The 20,131-nt window shown below is 42.4% G+C and overlaps 1 protein-coding gene across 6 annotated transcripts in view; it reads left to right on the top strand.

The window, feature by feature from the left end:
* LOC137311168 (protein tyrosine phosphatase type IVA 3-like) overlaps window positions 1-20,131 on the top strand; it is a 159,705-nt gene that overhangs the window by 113,834 nt on the left and 25,740 nt on the right. For 5 of the 6 annotated variants that reach the window (XM_067978526.1, XM_067978523.1, XM_067978527.1 and 2 more), the window contains exon 2: window positions 8,317-8,885. The exons of the other annotated variant lie outside the window; for it this stretch is intronic. In XM_067978526.1, the coding sequence (XP_067834627.1) occupies window positions 8,781-8,885 (105 nt within the window). In that variant the 5' untranslated portion in view covers window positions 8,317-8,780. The remainder of the gene's footprint in view (window positions 1-8,316; window positions 8,886-20,131) is intronic. 6 annotated transcript variants of the gene reach the window in all.

The raw sequence follows: 20,131 nt of genomic DNA, 5'->3' as shown, positions 1-20,131 counted from the left end.
TATGTTTCTAAAACCAGTATCTTGTCAATCTGTGCAAAATCAGGACACCATGTTCTTGTTAAAATGGGAACAGCTTACTCTGAAAGCTCCAGTTGAAGCTTTGTAGTTGATATGTGCTGGTGCACGAACAGTTTGTTGCCAGATAGGCTTTTTTGCTTTTTTTTAAATGAAAAGAGACACTTCAGAGCATATTCTTTGTAATAAAAGAAGAAATATTGTTTTCACATGAACGATAGTATGTTCTAATTGCTTAATTTAACAGCTGAACCAGCTACTCTAATAGTTATACAAGTTAGATACTTAAAGCACCTTATGCCAATTTTATATTAGTAGTTTAATTCCAAATTTGTCACTTGTAACAGTGTAAATTCAAAGCAGAAATCCTAGTATAGAATTATGATTCAGCTGCTCAAGCGCCACTGAAACCCAAGCAAGAATATAGTAGTACAGTGCTACTTTCAGAATAAAAGCTGGGGCCAACATAACACGCCAGGAAGCCATTTGCATTATGTGGAATTGCCCTATCTGCTTACAATTTTGATCAATCCATTGAACCTGTTTGTGTGGATAAGTGAAATAGGCCTGCACACTGGGTGCAGCAAATATAGCTGGCATTTTAATGTGCCTCCATTACACTGACAGCTCAGTAAGTGATACTCTGAAACTCATGTCTGTATGAGGACATTTTAAGTCTTCTAAAGTCACAATTACTTTTACTTTAGCCCTATGGATGCTGCCATTGTCAACAGCTTTTCTTCTGATATTGTTGACCTGCGCTTCAAAACTGCTGTCATCCCCCTTCCTCTGAAAGTCCACCATGAACCCTCAGTCATCTCCATCTGAGCTCCTTTTCCTCTTCAAAATCTTCAAATGCTTCATTGCTACCCAGCTCCACACTCCGCTCCTCTCCCCTCCCAGGACTCCTGTTCATGTCTTTTCAGCCCAAGAACAGAAATCCTAGTAATAAGCAATTACACTAATTCAGCAACTCTGTCTCCACTGAGACTCAAGCAAGAATGTAGTTCAGCCCTGGAGTTATACTCTCCCAGTCAAAGTCACAGATCAGTAGAAAAAAAGTTGTGGATAACTGCACAAGTGACTACTTCGAAAGTACTTCATTGGCTTTAAAGCACTTTGGGATATCCTGAGGTCGTGAAAGGTGCTATTTAAATGCAAGTTCTCTCTTTCCCTCTTTCTTTTTCTTTCCTCCTTTCTTTCACTCCTTTTTTCTCTTTCCTTCTTTCAGAGTCAGACAGCTCAGGGAAGATTCAGGTGGACTCTCAGGATACGAGACACTCACCAGCAGCAATGAATAAATGATCAGTTGAAGGATAAATGTTGGCCAGGACACAGGCAGAGCTCCCCTGCTCTTCGAATAGTGCCATGATATCTTTTACATCCATAGGGCATTGGTTTAACACCTCATTCGAATTTGGCACCTCCTATTCCCTCAGTAGTGCACTGAAGTGTCAATTTAGATTATGTACTCAATTCCTGGAGTGGGACTTAAACCCACAATCTTTTGACTCAGACAAGAGTGCTGCCACTGAGCTAAGCTGGCACTTATCTAGTTCATCACCAAGACCACCTGCTTCTACCTCAGCAACATTACCTCAGCCTCCAACCTAGGTACAAATTTCTGCAAAGCAACCGTTACAACCTCCTTTAACCATACTTCCCAGTGTGTTTTCCACTCTTCCACTTCTGGTAACCTCTGTCTTCAACGACAGCTTTCAGCCATTTTGGCCCTACATCTGAATGGCCTCCCTCAACCCCTCTACCTTGTGGTCTCTTTCCCCTCCCTCAAAAGCCTCTTCAAAACCTTTCTCCAACCATGTCTTCGGTTAACTCCTTAACTCTCGCCACTAATGTTTGACATTGTGTTTATTTTTGCCTCTTAAGCGCCTTGGGATGTTTTCCATTCTGAAAGTGACCAACCTGCATTTATAAAGCGTCTTTAAAGTTCAGATGTATTTCCTCTATCGACAGAACGAAATGTCCACTTAAATACTAAAGTCTTAGAACCGAAATACTATTTGACTATTGGGGTTTCTAAGTAAAGATGGATTATTGTCAATGGGAAATTGGCCATGTAAAATGTACACCTTTTTGAACAGAAACCTGGCACAACTGTTAAACCACAACTTCACAAAGAATTAGTGTGTTGATTTGGACACTGAAATTTTCATGTGAGAAATATATTGTTTATCGCAAAAGATTTACAATACTTGCTCTAATAGGTAAACAGTTACAGTGACACATTAGCACATCCATTGAGACTGGTAGGCTAAACAACTAATCTTGGTAGATTTTAGTATAAAGTAGATAAATTGCACTGGGTTTAATTACCAGCAACAGCTTTTCATTAGAGTACAGTGCTGTTGCTGGGATTATTTGGAGTTCTAGTATCTAAATGCTGTAAGAAAATTGTGCTTTGTGATGATTTTAATCAAATTATTCCCACTAATACAACCATCATTACTCCACTCTGGTGTTGTATAGCTTAAAATTCTCTCTCCAGACAAATCCAAGTTAGCAGGATAAAATATTTTTCAGCTTGAAGACATTATGAAAATTTCATATGTCAGTCATTATGCTTTGCTGAAACCCTGATGGAGAAATAACACCTATAGGGCAGCTATGTCACAACTTCACATACTATTGCATGTGAGTAAGATCCAAGTGATTAAAGTGTTCAAATGGCTGCTTGATGTTGTACTGCACATCAACTTTTTCAGAAATACATAAAGCAGCATGCATTTTCTTTACATTGAAGGAGATGAGTGCTGACAAAAGCCTGTGATATTAACTCTCTCCTTTCTTTTTAAGCTGCTTTTATATCCTGCGAGACCCATGCTAGTACCACCAGTTCCTCTCGTGGATATTGCAGAACTGACTGTAAGCTGAAGTTAAACCTCCCGAATTCAAGAAACCAGATACATCTAGATGTAAAAAGAATGCGTCTTGCTGTGCGTCACAAGCCAGTGGTGATAGCACAAGTATTGATGACAAACCTGCTGTGCTTTTTGAGTTTTTGTAGCTATTGTGAATCCATTCTTGACACTGAAGAGGATTTTGTGGTTTGCGGGATCCGTCCTTGTGCATCGGTGTTTCTAAACTGTTAAGTGCGTGGGGCATTGCTGCAGGGGTTCCTCAGGGCAGTGTCCTAGGCGCAACCATCTTCAGCTGCTTCATCAATGACCTTCCCTCCATCATAAAGTCAGAAATGGGGATGTTCGCTGATGATTGCAGAGTGTTCAGTTCCATTCACAACCCCTCAAATAATGAAGCAGTCCGAGCCCGCATGCAGCAAGACCTGGACGACATCCAGGCTTGGGCTGATAAGTGGCAAGTAACATTCACGCCAGATAAGTGCCAGGCAATGACCATCTCCAACAAGAGAGTCTAACCACCTCCCCTTGACATTCAACGGCATTACCATCACCGAATCCCCCACCATCAACATCCTGGGGGTCACCATTGACCAGAAACTTAACTGGACCAGCCATATAAATACTGTGGCTACAAGAGCAGATAAGAGGCTGGGTATTCTGCGGCGAATGACTCACCTCCTGACTCCCCAAAGCCTTTCCACCATCTACAAGGCACAAGTCAGGAGTGTGATGGAATACTTTCCACTTGCTTGGATGAGTGCAGCTCCAACAACACTCAAGAAGCTCGACACCATCCAGGACAAAGCAGCCCACTTGATTGGCACCCCATCCACCACCCTAAACATTCACTCCCTTAATCACCAGCGCACTGTGGCTGCAGTGTGTACCATCCACAGGATGCACTGCAGCAACTCGCCAAGGCTTCTTCGACAGCACCTCCCAAACCCGCGACCTCTACCACCTAGAAGGACAAGAGCAGCAGGCACATGGGAACAATACCACCTGCACGTTCCCCTCCAAGTCACACACAATCCTGACTTGGAAATATATCGCCATTCCTTCATCGTCACTGGGTCAAAATCCTGGAACTCCCTTCCTAACAGCACTGTGGGAGAACCTTCACCACACGGACTGCAGCGGTTCAAGAAGGCGGCTCACCACCACCTTCTCAAGGGCAATTAGGGATGGGCAATAAATGCCGGCCTCGCCAGCGACGCCCACATCCCATGAACGAATAAAAAAAAAAGATGGAGTAATTGTTGCAATTTCCTTTTAGCATTAATACAATAGATATGTTACCAACTTCCTATCAGCCAGCTTGTTCGTTTAAAAAGTAGTTATGATTCCTTTGCAGCAAATCCCTGTCAAGAAGGGAAGATTGCTTTGATTACCCAAAATTGTTGTATTGCAAATGAGTGAGGGTCAAATGATGTAGAATGGATAAAGCATGATTTATTTTAGCACACCTTAACCTCCTGTCAAACCGTTCTAAACCTTGACACAGACACATTTTGTTTATCACTACCCAAGTATACAATCAGTCCCAAAGTGTTTTTCTCTGTTTATATTTCTCTTTTTCTGCATTATTATTTCAGTTCTGGAAATGATTGGGAATATATGTATGGTCTACATGACCGTTAGGGCGCCCCTGCTCCGCTACTCACTTCCCGGTTCCGAAAGATTTGAGTCGACCCCAATTGGTTATGGTGGCACGTACTTTATTACGAAGAACAGTATAATACACTCAGTATTTAAGCAGCAGTCTACAGAATGGAAACTGGAGATATGTTACCCGTTTCTGGGTAGAGCTAGCGCCTTAGCCTCTCGCATCTTGTGGTCCTCACGGCCCCCACCCTCTTGGATCCCGCGGATCCTGCCTTCTGCAGATTTCTTCTGACATGAACGTTGGGCTCCTGCCAGCACGTCCGCCTTAACAACTCTAGTCTGCTGTCTGAGGGATCCTCTATGCCGAACCTTTGTTTGAGCTATGTTTTTATACACTGTTTAGCAGGAAGTCCTGTAGTGAGCTGACTAAAAGTCCTCAACACGGTTGATGAGGCCAGACATAGTCCATCAGCTTGCTAAGACATTTAATGAGTCTTACAACACCAGGTTATAGTTGGACTGTAAGACTCCTTACATTTGTCCACCCCAGTCCATCACCGGCATCTCCACATCAAGACATTTAACCTAATCAAGAAGAGATGGCTAGTGATGCTAACGACATGGGACAATGGCAAGGTACTTGGCCCATCTCCTCATCTATATTGATGAGGTTAATGTGCTCAGGACAATGGCAAGGCACTCAATCGCATCAATATAGATGAGCTCATCTCTCTGGGAGAAGGTGGCCCGCCCGTTCCCAGTCGTCTCAAACAAATGTAAACAATTTTACAACACCAAGTTATAGTCCAGCAATTTTATTTTAAATTCACAAGCTTTCGGAGGCTTCCTCCTTCGTCAGGTGAACGATGTTCATATCGTTCACCTGACGAAGGAGGAAGCCTCCGAAAGCTTGTGAATTTAAAATAAAATTGCTGGACTATAACTTGGTGTTGTAAAATTGTTTACAATTGTCAACCCCAGTCCATCACCGGCATCTCCACATCATGACGTCTCAAACAAAGAGTGAGCTGTGGGTCTACAATACACCTCTTCCCAGCTAATCACCTTTAATATATTGTAAACAATTTTACAACACCAAGTTATAGTCCAGCAATTTTATTTTAAATTCACAAGCTTTCGGAGGCTTCCTCCTTCGTCAGGTGAACGATGTGAAACCCCAGTCCATCACCGACACCTTTAATATACTGAGTGTCTGTTGCTATCTCCAGTAAAAGTCCCTGATACAGACCTATAATTTGTACAATGTGTGTGGTTACATACTAAATGTATTTCATGGTACATACATTGCGTAACAACTTTGATATTTGTTACGCTTTTAGCACATACCTGCATAATCTAACAGTCACCACTGGTCTCGTCCTCACCTCCTTGATTAATGCTGCTATGTCATGATTATACAAGTACCATGACAACTGTCGCATTACACTCGAGTCAACATATCATAATAAATAAAACAATTGATACAACCATTTAACACTCAAGAATGCATGTGCAATTGAATGGGCAAAATTTACAACTGCTTATAAGGCTTCAGTCTGAAGGGGAATTTTTTTTTGTAACATTGTGGATCCTAACCGGCACCAATATTTTATTCCCAATTTAGTCATTTTTGGTTGGTGTGAGGCAAAATGTTGATAGTGTACTTCTTTTTCTTGATAGTATTTGTAGCTGCTTAATTTTGGATATTAATTCACTGTTGTATTGTACAGCTCAACCTCATGTTTTCAGACAATCTAGTCATTTGTTCCTCAGTAGTAAATTTGAATCAAACATTGGTAAGTTTTTTCCCCCCCCCCCACCCCTTTGCTTTCTGTCATCATTGTTATTGTAATAGCTACCAGTTGCACAGACTTGTTTTCCTAAACACTTGATGACCAAAGCACAGAGAAAAAGACTAAAGGTTTTTTTCTTTCCCTCTTTCTTGGGTCTCCTTATCCCAACATACCATTCCTGTCGGGGGTGCACATATCCATTTTCTAGCCTCCGTTGTTCTGAAACTGGTTCGAAGGAGGTGTCTGAGAATGATTTATAAGTGACTCTTCCTCCAATTTCTCTTCCCTGTGGGAAAGTCCTGGTGTCCACATGATGTTCCCTCTAGCTCTGTGGGGAATTACATATGATGTGGAGATGCCGGTGATGGACTGGGGTTGACAAATGTAAGGAATCTTACAACACCAGGTTATAGTCAAACAGTTTTATTTGAAAATCACAAGCTTTCGGAGGCTTTCTCCTTCGTCGGGTGAAGTGTCACCTGACGAAGGAGAAAGCCTCCGAAAGCTTGTGATTTTCAAATAAAACTGTTGGAATTACATAGAATGTACAGCTCAGAAACAGGCCATTCAGCCCAACTGGTCCGTGCTGGTGTTTCACACGAGCTTCCTCCCACCCCTTTTCATCTAATCCTATAGCCCTCTATTCCTTTCTCCCTCATGTATTAATCTAGTTTCCCCTTAAATGCATCTATGCTAGTCACCTCAACTATTCCTTCTGGTAGCAAGTTCCACATTCTAACCACTCTCATGGACATTTGCCTACTCTCATGCTATGCCAATCTGTGGTGCAGCACATTGAGGCTCCAATCCCCTCTATTTTTATGGATGCATTTTTATCAGATGTGAATAATTGCTAAACATCCACATCACTGATGCCAACATCCTTTCGGCAGAGGGTAGCTGTGTGTCATTTTGGGTGGAATTGACTAATATTTTTGATTAAATACTGAGTAACCATGTATTTTGATATGGAGGAACTATTGAACCAATGGTAAGGGAGCTGAATGAAAACAGTTGCAGCTTAAGCACCCCAAGTTGTTTATGGCCATCTCAGCTGATCATCTCCTTTATACTGAATCAGACAATGGTTCCTTTTGACCACTTTCTCACACATTTTTGTACAGCTAAAAGGAGTACGGATGGCAGTATTTACTGTATATGTGTCTCTATGTACGTGAGCTATTAAACTGTTTTAATTCATACTGATTGTTTAATGTATGAAAAGTACACGTAAATACTTATCTAAAAGTCAAAGTAGACATCGTCTCCCATTAATGAATAGTAATTACTGTAGTGATAAATGATTATTTTGATATGTTCAGTTGGCAGCAGTCAAAAGATTTTGATTCAAGTTTATGATCTGCATCTAAAGAAGCTTTGTTCACTCCTGTTTTATCCCATAATTACCAGCCTTCTGAGTCAGAATCTTAATACGAGCCTAACAAGTTTTTAATTTTAAAACATGTTTGTTTTTTAACCACCTAATGCAGTCCAACTAGCAAACCCACAAGACAAGTTAAGGCAGATACTGTCAAAACACTTGATTGCATCTGCTGAGGAAAAGGTGCAAGAAGTGCTAGATGGTTAGATAGATAGTATGATTCGTAGAATAATTCAAGAATAGAAAATGCAAAAGTTTGCTCAGTGATGTCAGGAAGATACAACGTAACTGAAGGGTGAGCCTCATCATAAATTACTTTCGTACATCCCACTGTGCCTAGTTTGTTTATACTAAATATAGTGCAGTATTGGCATTTTTTTTTTGAAAGCAAGAAACACTGGTCATATGGCTTTTACACAATTATTTGAAGATTATAACATTTTAGGTGTGGTATGAGGCAAGGTGTTTGTCGTGTCACTCTAAATTGGATGTATTCACTAGTCAGTAATCCAACAACAAAATGAGTCATCCATTTTGCTCTTCTACCACAATATCATCCTGATACTGGCAGTTACTTCAAATGATGTTACATGTCTAGGTTTCCAGCTGGCAGCTCTAAAACTATTTTTTTCTCTTTTTCTAGTGGTTCAACAGCTCCTTTCAGCACACTTTTATGGAGTTTGTGAGAAACAGCAGTGGCTATTGCCCAGCACAACATAGCATCTTTGCAGACAAGTAAATCTGAGCAAGAACCTGAAGACCACTTTGGATTAACCATCAAGATTTTTTGAAAAGAATAGGAGAGATAACAGACTTGGCCTGTTCACTATCTCCAGTTGTATTCTTACTGCCTTGCAATGCATCTCCAAATGGGGTGACTGGACTGTTGAATGTAGAATCGTTCATGGTTTGAAGGAGAGTGAATAGCGAGAAGCGAAAACAGGGGACTGATAAAAAGGTTCAAAGAAGAATATTTCATTTTCTTGCTGCAATAAGAAGCCTACAATCCTATGAAGACAGTGCGCATGTATTAACTTGGAGAGATTGGAATCATTTGCACACCTTATACTAATTTACTTCTGTGCCACTGGTTCCAGCATTAGCGCCATGGCTCGTATGAATCGCCCTGCACCCGTGGAAGTTTGTTACAAACACATGAGGTTTCTCATTACCCACAATCCTACAAATTCCACACTGAGTGCATTTATAGAGGTGAGTCTTGAAGTGCTAAACAGAATATTTATGGTTTATAGTATTTGAAAAGTAATTACACACTATTAGATGTTCAAACTAAAACGCTAAATATGACTAGCTGAAAGGGCCACCATGCGTTAGGATAGATTTTGTTTCTCACTAATTCATACTTCAGAGAATATTGCCTGTTGGTGACCCCAAAATTTTCATTTTAATAATTGTGTGTTTGGGTCCTGTGTATTAATGGTAACCTTGGAATGAAAACAGCAAGTCAGTCAACATCTAGAATTACATAGAAATTACAATACAGGAACAGATTGTTTGACCCAACCAGTCCGTGTTGGTGCTCATCCTCCACACAAGCATTCGTCCAATTCCTTTCGCCTTCAACAATTTATCTAATCTCTCCTTAAATGTTGACTTAGTCTCTGCTTCAGTCACTAATTCTGGTAGTGCATTCCACAGCCTCATAAACAAAAAGTGTCTCCTGTTGTCTGTTCTCAACTTCTTACATCTTGTATCTGAAAGAGAAAGATAGACTAGAATTTCAGGTGGGACCCTTCATCAGAACTGGTACCCACTGATGAAGTGATTGAGTTTGAAGCTAAATAGGATTGTATTAAAATATACCATTTTAGTCCGCTATCTTTCTTGAGTTCCTTTACTAACACCCAAGTAACTTCTCCTATGTTTTTGTTTAACAGAAAGTGAGCACGGTCACAATCATTCCACGTTGCCCTGCTTGTGTCTTGCTGATTTTTACACTACTTTTGCCTTTTGTTCATCCTTGACTAATGCCTCTGTACTATAAGGGTGTTTTTGTGAAAAATTATCTAATTTTACTGTTGAGTTTAAATATGTACATCATATATAATTTAAAATAGAGTAAAATATGAGATGAGTGGCTGCCCTTGACATCAAGGCAGCATTCGACCAAGTGTGCCATCAAGGAGCACTATTAAAACTGAAGGAAATGAGGTTCAAGGGGAAAACATTCTAAAGGTTGGAGTCATACCTGGCACAAAGGAAGACAGCTGTGGTTGTTGGAGGCCAGTCATCTCAGCCCCAGGATATCACTGCAGGCATCCCACAAGGTAGTATCCTAGACCCAACTATCTTCAGCTGCTTCATCAATAACCTTCACTCCATAATAAGGTCAGAAGTGGGGATGTTTGCTGATGATTGAACTGTGTTCAGCTCTGTTCACAATTCCTAAGATAATGAAGCAGTCCATGCTTGCATGAAGCAAAACCTGGACGGCATCCAGGCTTGAGCTGATAAGTGAAAAGTAACATTCGTGCCACACAAGTATTAGGCAAAGACCACCTCCCCATGACATTTAATAACACTACCATCACCGAGTCCCCCGCCATCAACATCCTGGGGGTCACCATTGACAAGAAACTCAGCTGGACTAGCCGCATAAATGTGTGGCCATTAAATCAGGTCTGAGGCTGGATATTCTGCGGTGATTACTTCACCTCTTGACTACCCAAAGCCTCTAAGATAGATTTAAAGCGCATGTGTGTAAACGCACAGTGGGTTAAATAAGGTTGGTGAGCTGCAGGTGTAAATAGCCACATGGGAATATGATGTAGTGGCGATGGCTGAGACCTGGCGAAGTGATATATTTTGACAGGAAGAATAAGGAGAGGCAATATAAACTAAATGGTACAATTCTAAAGGGGGTACAAGAACAGAGACCTGGGGGTATATATGCACAAATCTTTGAAGGTGGCAGGACAAGTTGAGAAAGCTGTTTTTAAAAAAAAAAGCATATGGGATCCTGGGCTTTATAAATAGAGGCATAGAGTACAAAAGCAAGGAAGTTATGTTGAACCTTTATAAAACACTGGTTGGGCCACAACTGGACTATTGTGTCCAATTCTGGGAACTGCACTTTAGGAAGGATGTGAAGGCCTCATAGAGGGTCAGAAAAGATTTACTAGAATGGTTCCAGTGAAGAGGATCTTCAGTTATGTGGATAGACTGGAGAAGCTGAGGTTGTTCTCCTTAGAGTAGAGAAGGTTGAGAGGACATTTGATGGAAGTGTTCAAAGTTATGAAGGGTTTAGATAAAGTAAATAAAGAGAAACTGTTGCCATTGGCAGAAGGGTCGAGAGCCAGAGGACACAGATTTAAGGTGATTGGCAAAAGAACCAAAGGCGGCATGAGGAAAAACTTTTTTTTACGCAGTGAGTAGTTATGATCTGGAATGCGCTGCCTGAACGGGTGGTGGAGGCAGATTCAATTGTGGCTTTCAAAAAGGAATTGGATAGTTACTTGAAGGGAAGAAATTTGCAGGGCTATGGGGAAAGAGAGAGGGAATGGGATTAACTGCATTGCTCTTACAAAGAGCCGGCACAGGCTTGATGGGCTGAATGGCATCCTTCTGTGCTGTAAACATTCAATGATTCTTTATTGCCTACAAGGCACAAGTCAGAAGTGTGATGGAATTCTTTCCACTTGCTTGCATGGGTGCAGCTGCAACAACATTTAAGAAGCTTGACACCATCCAGGACACAGCAGTCCACTTGATCAGCACCGCATCCACTAGCCTAAACATCCATCCTGTGACATTGCTGGAATTGCCCATCTATGGACATGGAGCGAAGATGGACTATTTACTCCGAGTTAAATAATTTATTAATGTCAAGGCTAATGGGAAAAAAAGGATGTCTGCTTTGGGGAAGATACCAGAGACCACAGGTGTTTGTGGACCATACCCCAACATGAGTCGGTGCCTTTGGGTGAGGAGTGGGGAAACTATCTCCAGTCTCTTACGGAAAGGATGTTGCAAAATTCCATCTGTTCTGCACTATACCATTGTGTGAGCTTGCAGAAACTCTGTCACAATGTTATTTTCAATAACTTGGTTTTATTCACTCTCCCTTGGTAACCAGTGTTGCTAAATTTTATAAATACTTTGAATTCATTAAAAATTTGGTAACATTTTTCCATTAAGCCATCCTTGAATTTCACAAACAGGACTCCAACGTGTTGAAACTTGTAGATTATAACTGTAAAACCTCTTAAAATTGAGTTTTTTATATAATTATTGCATTGAAGACTTGAGTAGAGGCTACCTTTTAAATTGCATTTTAGATGCATGAACTGAAAGCTTTCAACTTTAATCGGACGAAGGGATCAGAAATGGAACTGAGGTACATTTCAGATTACAGTGGCATTGAATGTCTGAGCTAGTTTTCTTTTTGCTGTTTTTTTTCAGGGGAAGGAGAAGATATTTATGACCAAGTGTTTCTGTGTCTATTTACTGATTTTTTTTTCACTTTCTTGATGGGGTGAAAGAGCATGGAAAACTTGTAAGAACTAAAATTGCATTCAGCATGCAGAGGTGGATCCCAATCTTAATAATGTCCAGGCCCTTCAGTAAGGAAGTGTTGCCCGTTTCAGACATTTGTAACAATAATGTTAAAATGAAACTAATATTTAATATGAAACTCTCAGGCTATTCAATAGTAGAGTTCTATGGCATGGCCATAATTTGAATTTAAACATTCTTTCTCTTTCCTTCCTCCCCCTCCTCCACAAATTGAACAAATGCAAAATCTCTTAAATAGAAGTATAAAGTGCAAGGTAAAAAAGAAGCCAGAACTGCTGAGAATGTACAGTAGGTCAGTCGACATTGAAGGAGAAATAGCTTAATGTTTTGGGTGTGACCTTTCATCTGATTCAAAGTGGAATGATGTGTCTAACTAAATATAAAAGCACCATAGTTCTGAAGTGGGAAAGAGTGTACCCGGAGAAATAAAATAATGAATATACTGTATTTTTGTAGTTCACTACACTGAAGTAGAATTGGACCTTTTTTGGAATAAGAAAAAGGAGCACATTCAGTGCCAGATGCTTTCTTCATAAATGGTCCACTGAAAACTCAGTTGGTAAGATGTCCTGGCCTGCCCTGGTCAGGGGACGTATTCAGTGGACCAGTCTTCAACCAGCTGTCCATACTGCAATAAAATTGGCATAATTCCCAGTCTGGACGTACCAGTGCAATGGAACTATTTGATATCAGCTGAAATTTTCTTTGAATATATTTAATTAAAAATATATAAATTTGCTTTCAAAACCACATTGAAAGAAGTGAGCCGAAAACACAGAAATACGCACGTCTTAATACTGTGGTGCCTGTGCGCAGACTTGTTGCTTTTGACAGTATATTTGCTCTGATTTCAAATTAATTCACTTGTTATACAAACACAGCTCTGTGCTAATTTAAATAATGAAAGCACGTATATTAAACACGAAGAAAGTGGCTTTCCAGTGTGACCATCCAGATGCTACTGTACCATTCTCTAGTTCAGCATCAGCTTTGGTCAACATTGCTGGTCGCCTGTTTCCAAGTGATTCTTCTCAGAATGGCAGAGTAAACATCTTATATTGGAGCAAGAGGAAGAGGTTGGAAGGAGTGGGTTGGCGGTGTATATTGTAAGAACATAAAGAGGAGAAGGATTCCATTCCTTAGCACTGTTTAACCAGTACTGCAGTCCCATTTCATTTGACCATAATGCATATTTAGCCTCTCAGCTAGAACTTTGTACTGCAAAGATCACTCCATTTTTAACTTGGAAGCATCCCCAGCTACATTGGAGGGCGCCAGTATTTTGGGAATGTCTTGTCACTAAAATAATGTGGGAGAACCTGGTGTTATTTCTTATTTGTCATCTTTTGGGTATGCATAAGGGTGTCTGACAGATTGTCATGTTTTTCATTTATATTTGATTTTTGGTGATAGCACCCTTTCATGAGCTTCACCATGAACGGTGACATTTGATGCCACCCATTGGGGCATTTTACAGTGGTTGTATGTGTAGTTGCAGGACTGTTTTGTGCAGGGAGGAGTGGGGGGCTGATGTAGGTGCTGCTTTTTCCAGGTGGCCTGAGGACTGGACTGTTCACACTTACTGATGTTAGGAGAACCGTTCACATCAGTGACTCCCTGGCCTCACGAGCAGCCAGGTGAGCCACTGCTCTGGCCATGGGTCCGTCCGCTGCCGCCGCCTCCTCAATGTGGATGGGGCCTCCTCAAGCGGCACCCCTCTCTGTTGTGCAGGACACAACACACTATTATAATGCGTCCCACTCTGTCTGGTGTGTATTGAAGTGCTCCCCAAGAACAATCAAGGCACCTAAATCGCATCTTGAGCAGCTGTATAGCATGCTCAATTATAGACTTGGTGGCAATGTGGCTGTCGTTTTATCAAAGCTGTTGCTCGGTGATGGGGTTGCTCAGAGGTGTCATGAGCCATGTGTGCAGGCAGTATCCCTTGTCCCCGTGGAGCTAGCCCTTAAGGGTGTTCGGTGCATGGAAGATCCCCGCCCGGGATGTTGGATTCCCTCAATGAAGGAATCGTGGCAGCTGCCAGGGAACCTGGCGCGCACATGAAGGAATCTTTTGCGGTGATCACAAATGAGCTGAGTGTTGATGGAGTGATACCCCTTTCTGTCGATGACCAGTCCTGGCTCATTGTGGAGGTGCTCGTATATTGCTGCATGGGTGCAATCGATTGCACCCTGTACCCATGGGAAGCCAGCCACAGAGTGGAATCCCACTGCCCTCTCCATCTGGCTGAGGTTGTCCATGGGGAAGTTGACGTATTGCGAGGCCCTGCGAAACAGTCAGTGACCTGCCTTATGCACTTGTGTGCAGACGACTGAGAGACCCCAGCAATGTCACAGGTGGTACCCTGGAATGATCTGGAGGCAAAGAAGTTGAGGGCAGGTGACTTTGACGGGTAAAGCGATGCTGCCAGGCCCAGCCGGGAGCAGCTCGGCATGAAGGAGGCTGCAGATGTCTGCGACCACCTGCTAACTCACTCTGAGCCTCCATATGCTCCTCAGAGGTCCAGGAAGCTGAGCCTCGGTCGAAAGACCCTCTGGCGAGGGTAGTGCCTCCTGAAACGGTACTCCCTCTGTTGTTGCCCTCTGTGATCTTGTGCAGCACAATTTTCAGGACTATGGGCATTCTTATGGTTTGTAGGCTTCTGTTTTTTGGCAAATCAGTGGCAGTTTACTTCATCAGCAGACCTTCCTCTCCACCAGGGTGCTGATGCTGCCAGAGCAGCTATTTCCTTCTCCTTCTTTTCCATTCTGTCTTGGGCTAGCCTAACGCTGAAGGCATGGCAGAGGTACCACTTGGGAGCTGACTCGTCCCTCTTCTCCCAAGATCAGTTGCATGTTGGCCATCCTCCATACAGTACTGGAATTGAAAACACTGAAACCTTTCAGAGCCCATCATTTGCTGAAAACCTGGATACAACCTCTAAGGGACATCAAATGCCCCCATGTTAAAGGCCAAAGGTCCTTGTCATTTAGAAATGCACAGCACTGTTGTGGAGCTCCAGGTGGTGGAAGTGCACGCCGTGCCTGGTGAGGATGTGGATGTTGCTCGTCCTCGGATATACTGGTGAATGCAGCCATGGCACCCCCCTTCCTGATGGCGTCAGATTGAGGGGGTCCAAGAAGTTAGTAAATTTGCATAAACAGACGAATTCTGAGTGTAAACCAAGAATTTTCAGTCTAAACACACAGATCTCCCAGCCTAAAGTTTTTCTGAGACACCTGAGTGCCCTGCTGCAATAATTTACCTTTTATCCCCATCTGTCAAAACTGGCATTTAAATGTCCAACTGGCTGCTGCCTGAAACACGTCTCCTTGAACATGGAGTGTTTCCCACAGCATGGGAAACATGCTGAGGTTGAATTAAAATTGCATTCCTGCCTCAATTGCCACAAAATTAACAACTTTAACAAGATCAACAATGTCAATAAGTGGTTCAGCTATGAAGCCGGCGGGACTTCTGGATTCATGAAATGCATGCACACGGGTGCGTCTGTGGTAATCCCGGAAGTCGGGGTTACAATTTCAGCATCAGTGGACAGCAGTTTCCATTTGCATTGACACTAAGTTGTATTGTAAGTCCAGAGTCAGGGCCAAAACACTGTCCAGAGGGAAGCAGTGCAAGACTCCCTGGAGGAATTAGTCTAACCCAGCTTCAATTATGACACTGCATCGATACAACAGTGCATTGTCAAATCTGATGTAAAAATTCCATGAATACTGCAAACTGAACTAGTTAAAATTAAATTTTTACATTTGCAGAGTTCTCTCTTGGATAGATGAAGTTTCAGTGCTTGGATAGCAGTAGTCTCAGACTGGTAGCTGCAGTTACTAAAGATGCTTTTATACTACTAGTTCAGTATTGCTGACAAGTGGTTTCAACTTTACAACACTAAACTTGTGTAGTGTAAATTGGATGTCTGGTCAAGCTAAATGGTACAATTTTAAAGAGGGTGCAAGAACAGAGAGACCTAGGGGTTTACCTACAAAAATCTTTGAAGGTGGCAGAACAAGTTGATACGGCAGTCAAAAAAGCATACGGGATTCTTGACTTTATAAGAAAGGGGCATAGAGTACAAAAGCAAGGAAGTTACGCTAAACCTTGATATACCACTGGTTAGGCCTCCGCTGCAATATTGTGTCCAATTCTGGGCACCACATTTTAGGAAGGATGTGAAGGCCTTGGAGGGGACGCAGAGGAGATTTACTAGAATTGTACCAGGGACTTCAGTTATGTGGAGAGACTAGAGAAGCTGGGTTCTCTGACTCGGATTCACATTGCATTTACCATTCGGCTGCAGCATTGGTGCAAAGCTTGAATGCAGCCTCATGGGTAGGGTTGAAGTTGCTTCTGGGTATGTGGCTGTCGGCCGAGCAGGGCAGAGGCATGGTCAGAGCATTGTGGCTATTAGAGGTGAGGAGCAGAGAGATGTTTGGAAATTTTGTACTGTTTGGGCAGGTAGTTGGTGGGCTGATGTTTTTGTCATTCTTGATCTTGAAGAAAACAATCTCGAAATGGAGTGGAAATTATAGGGCAGATTTAAAAAGGGGTATTAATTGAAGCAATGGTTCAATTCTCACCAGCACTTCAGATATGGAAAATTGTACAATTCCCTAAATATTAATTACAAATATATTTGGAATATTAATTCAGTGACCATTTGCATGTATAATAACCTTAAGCTGCCTCGGCCCTAAGCTCTGGAATTCCCTCCCTAAACCCCTCTGCCCTGCTGTTTCTCCTCCTTTAAGACATTCCTTAAAACCTATCTCTTTGACCAAGCTTTAGATCACCTGTCCTAATATCTCCTTATTTGGCTCAATGTCATATTTTGTTTGATAACGCTCCTCTGATGCACCTTGGGACATTTTACTCGATTAAAGGCGCTATATAAATGCAAGTTGTTGTTTAACATGGAAAAATTTGCCATGGGGTTTTACAGAGGGAAAAATAAAATGGGATAAAATCAATTCTGCATAAAACTAGAGACCAGTTAGTTTAACGTCATTTACTAGAAAGATACCAGAATCCTTTGGTTTTGGGTCGGGTGGGGAGTATATATATTGTGATTCACAAGTATCACAATTGTGTGGGACAGGCGGGATGGACCAGAAAGTCTTTTCCTGTGCGTCATTGTATGTTCGTATCTCTGCTAAAGAATGAGATAACAAAACAACTGGAGGCGGCAAATATAATATTAAATAGTCAGCATGGATTTCTAAAAGGAAGGTTGTGTTGAACCAATCTTAATGAATTCTTTGAAGAAATCATTCCCTTAAGCCAGAGCTAAAGCCAGAGCTCCATGGATGACAAAAGAGATAGTGAGTAAGATGAAATGGAAAAAAGGGGCGTATGACAAATGTCAGGTTGATAACACAAGTGAAAACCAGGCAGAATATAGAAATTACAGAGGAGAAGTGAAAAAGGAAATAAGAGGGGCCAAGAGAGTATGACAATAGATTGGGGGCCAACATAAAAGGGAATCCCCAAAAGTCTTCTACAGGCATGTAAACAGTAAATGGGTAGTAAGAGGAGTGGAGCCAATCAGGGACCATAAACAAGATCTACTCATGGAGGCAGAGGGGATGACCGAGGTACTAAATAAGTACTTTGCATCTGTCCTTACTCTGGCAGCATCTTCTTCCTTGGTATCAGTAAAGGAAGATATAGTTGACTTACTAGATGGGCTAAAAATTGATAAAGAAGAGGTACTAGAAAGATTAGCTATACTCAAAGTAGATAATTCACCCAGTCCGGATGGGATACATCCTAGGTTGCTGAGGGAAGTAAGGGTGGAAATTGTGGAGGTACTGGCCATAATCTTCCGAACATCCGTAGATACGGGAGTGGTGCCAGAGGACTGGAGAATTGCAAATGTTACATCCTTGTTCAAAAAAGGGTGTAAGGATAAACCCAGCAACTATAGGCCAGTCAGTTTAACCTCAGTGGTGGGGAAACTTTTAGAAACGATAATCCAGGACAGAATTACCAGTCACTTGGACGGGTGTGGATTGATTCGGGAAAGCCAGCACGGATTTGTTAAAAGGCAAATCGTGTTTAACTAACCTGATAGAGTTTTTTGATGAGGTAACAAAGAGGATAGAAGAGGGCAATGCAGTTGATGTGGTGTATATGGACTTTCAAAAGGCGTTTGATGAAGTGCCGCATGGTAGGCTTATCATGAAGATTGCGGCCCATGGAATAAAGGGGGCAGTAGCAACATGGATACAGAATTGGCTAAGGGACAGGAAACAGAGTAGTAGTGACTGATTGTTTTTCAGACTGAAGGGAGGTATACAGTGGTGTTCCCCAGGGGTCGGTGCTGGGACCACTGCTTTTCTTGATATATGTTGATGACTTGGACTTGGGTTTACAGGGCACAATTTCAAAATTTGCAGATGACACAAAACTTGGAAGGGTAGTAAACAGTGAGGAGGATAGTGATAGACTTCAAGAGAATATAGACAGGCTGGTGGCATGAGCGGACATGTGCCAGATGAAATTTAACCCAGAAAAATGCGAAGTGGTACATTTCAGTAGGAAGAACGAGAAGAAGCAATATAAACTAGAAGGCACAACTCTAAAAGGGCTACAAGAACAGAGAGATCTGGAGGTATATGTGCACAAATCGTTGAAGGTGGCAGGGCAGGTTGAGTAAGCACTTGAAAAAGCATATGGGATCCTGGGCTTTATAAATAGAGGCATAGAGTACAAAAGTATGGAAGTCATGATGAACCTTTATAAAACACTTTTTTATTCGTTCATGGGATGTGGGTGTCTCTGACAAGGCCAGCATTTATTGCCCATCCCTAATTTGCCCTTGAGAAGGTGGTGATGAGCCGCCGCCTTGAACTGCAGTTCGTGTGGTGAAGGTTCTCCCACAGTGCTGTTAGGAAGGGAGTTCCAGAATTTTGACTCAGCAAAGATGAAGGAATGGTGATATATTTCCAAGTCAGGATGGTGTGTGACTTGGAGGGGAACGTGCAGGTTGTGTTGTTCCAATGTGCCTGCTGCCCTTGTCCTTCTAGGTGGTAGAGGTCGCGGGTTTGGGAGGTGCTGTTGAAGAAGCCTTGGCAAGTTGCTGCAGTGCATCCTGTGGACGGTACACACTGCAGCCACAGTGCGCCGATGGTGAAGGGAGTGAATGTTTAGGGTGGTGGATGGGGTGCCAATCAAGTGGGCTGCTTTGTCCTGGATGGTGTCGAGCTTCTTGAGTGTTGGAGCTGCACTCATCCAGGCAAGTGGAAAATATTCCATCACACTCCTAACTTGTGCCTTGTAGATGGTGGAAAGGCTTTGGGGAGTGAGAAGGTGACTCACTCGCCGCAGAATACCCAGCCTCTGACCTGCTCCTGTAGCCACAGTATTTATGTGGCTGGTCCAGTTAAGTTTCTAGTCAATGGTGACCCCCAGGATGTTGGTGGTGGGGGATTCGGCGATGGTAATGCCATTGAATGTCAAGGGGTTGGACTCTCTCTTGTTGGAGATGGTCATTGCCTGGCACTTGTCTGGCGCGGATGTTACTTGCCACTTATGAGCCCAAGCCTGGATGCTGCGAATGGAACTGAACACTGCAATCATCAGTGAACATCCCCGTTTTTGACCTTATAATGGAGGAAGGTCATTGATGAAGCAGCTGAAGATGGTTGGGCCTAGGACAGTGCCCTGAGGAACTCCTGCAGCAATGTCCTGGGGCTGAGATGATTGGCCTCCAACAACCACTACCATCTTCCTTTGTGCTAGGTATGATTCCAGCTATTGGAGAGTTTTCACCGATTCCCATTGACATTCAGCCACAACTGGAGTATTGTGTCCAGTTCTGGGGACCGCACTTTAGGAAAGATGTGAAGGCTTTAGAGAGGGTACAGAAGAGATTTACTAGAATGATTCCAGGGATGAGGGGC

Source organism: Heptranchias perlo, chromosome 3 (genome assembly GCF_035084215.1).
Source record: "Heptranchias perlo isolate sHepPer1 chromosome 3, sHepPer1.hap1, whole genome shotgun sequence".
NCBI classification, from domain to species: domain Eukaryota; kingdom Metazoa; phylum Chordata; class Chondrichthyes; order Hexanchiformes; family Hexanchidae; genus Heptranchias; species Heptranchias perlo.
This window is presented reverse-complemented; position numbering and strand designations above follow the sequence as displayed.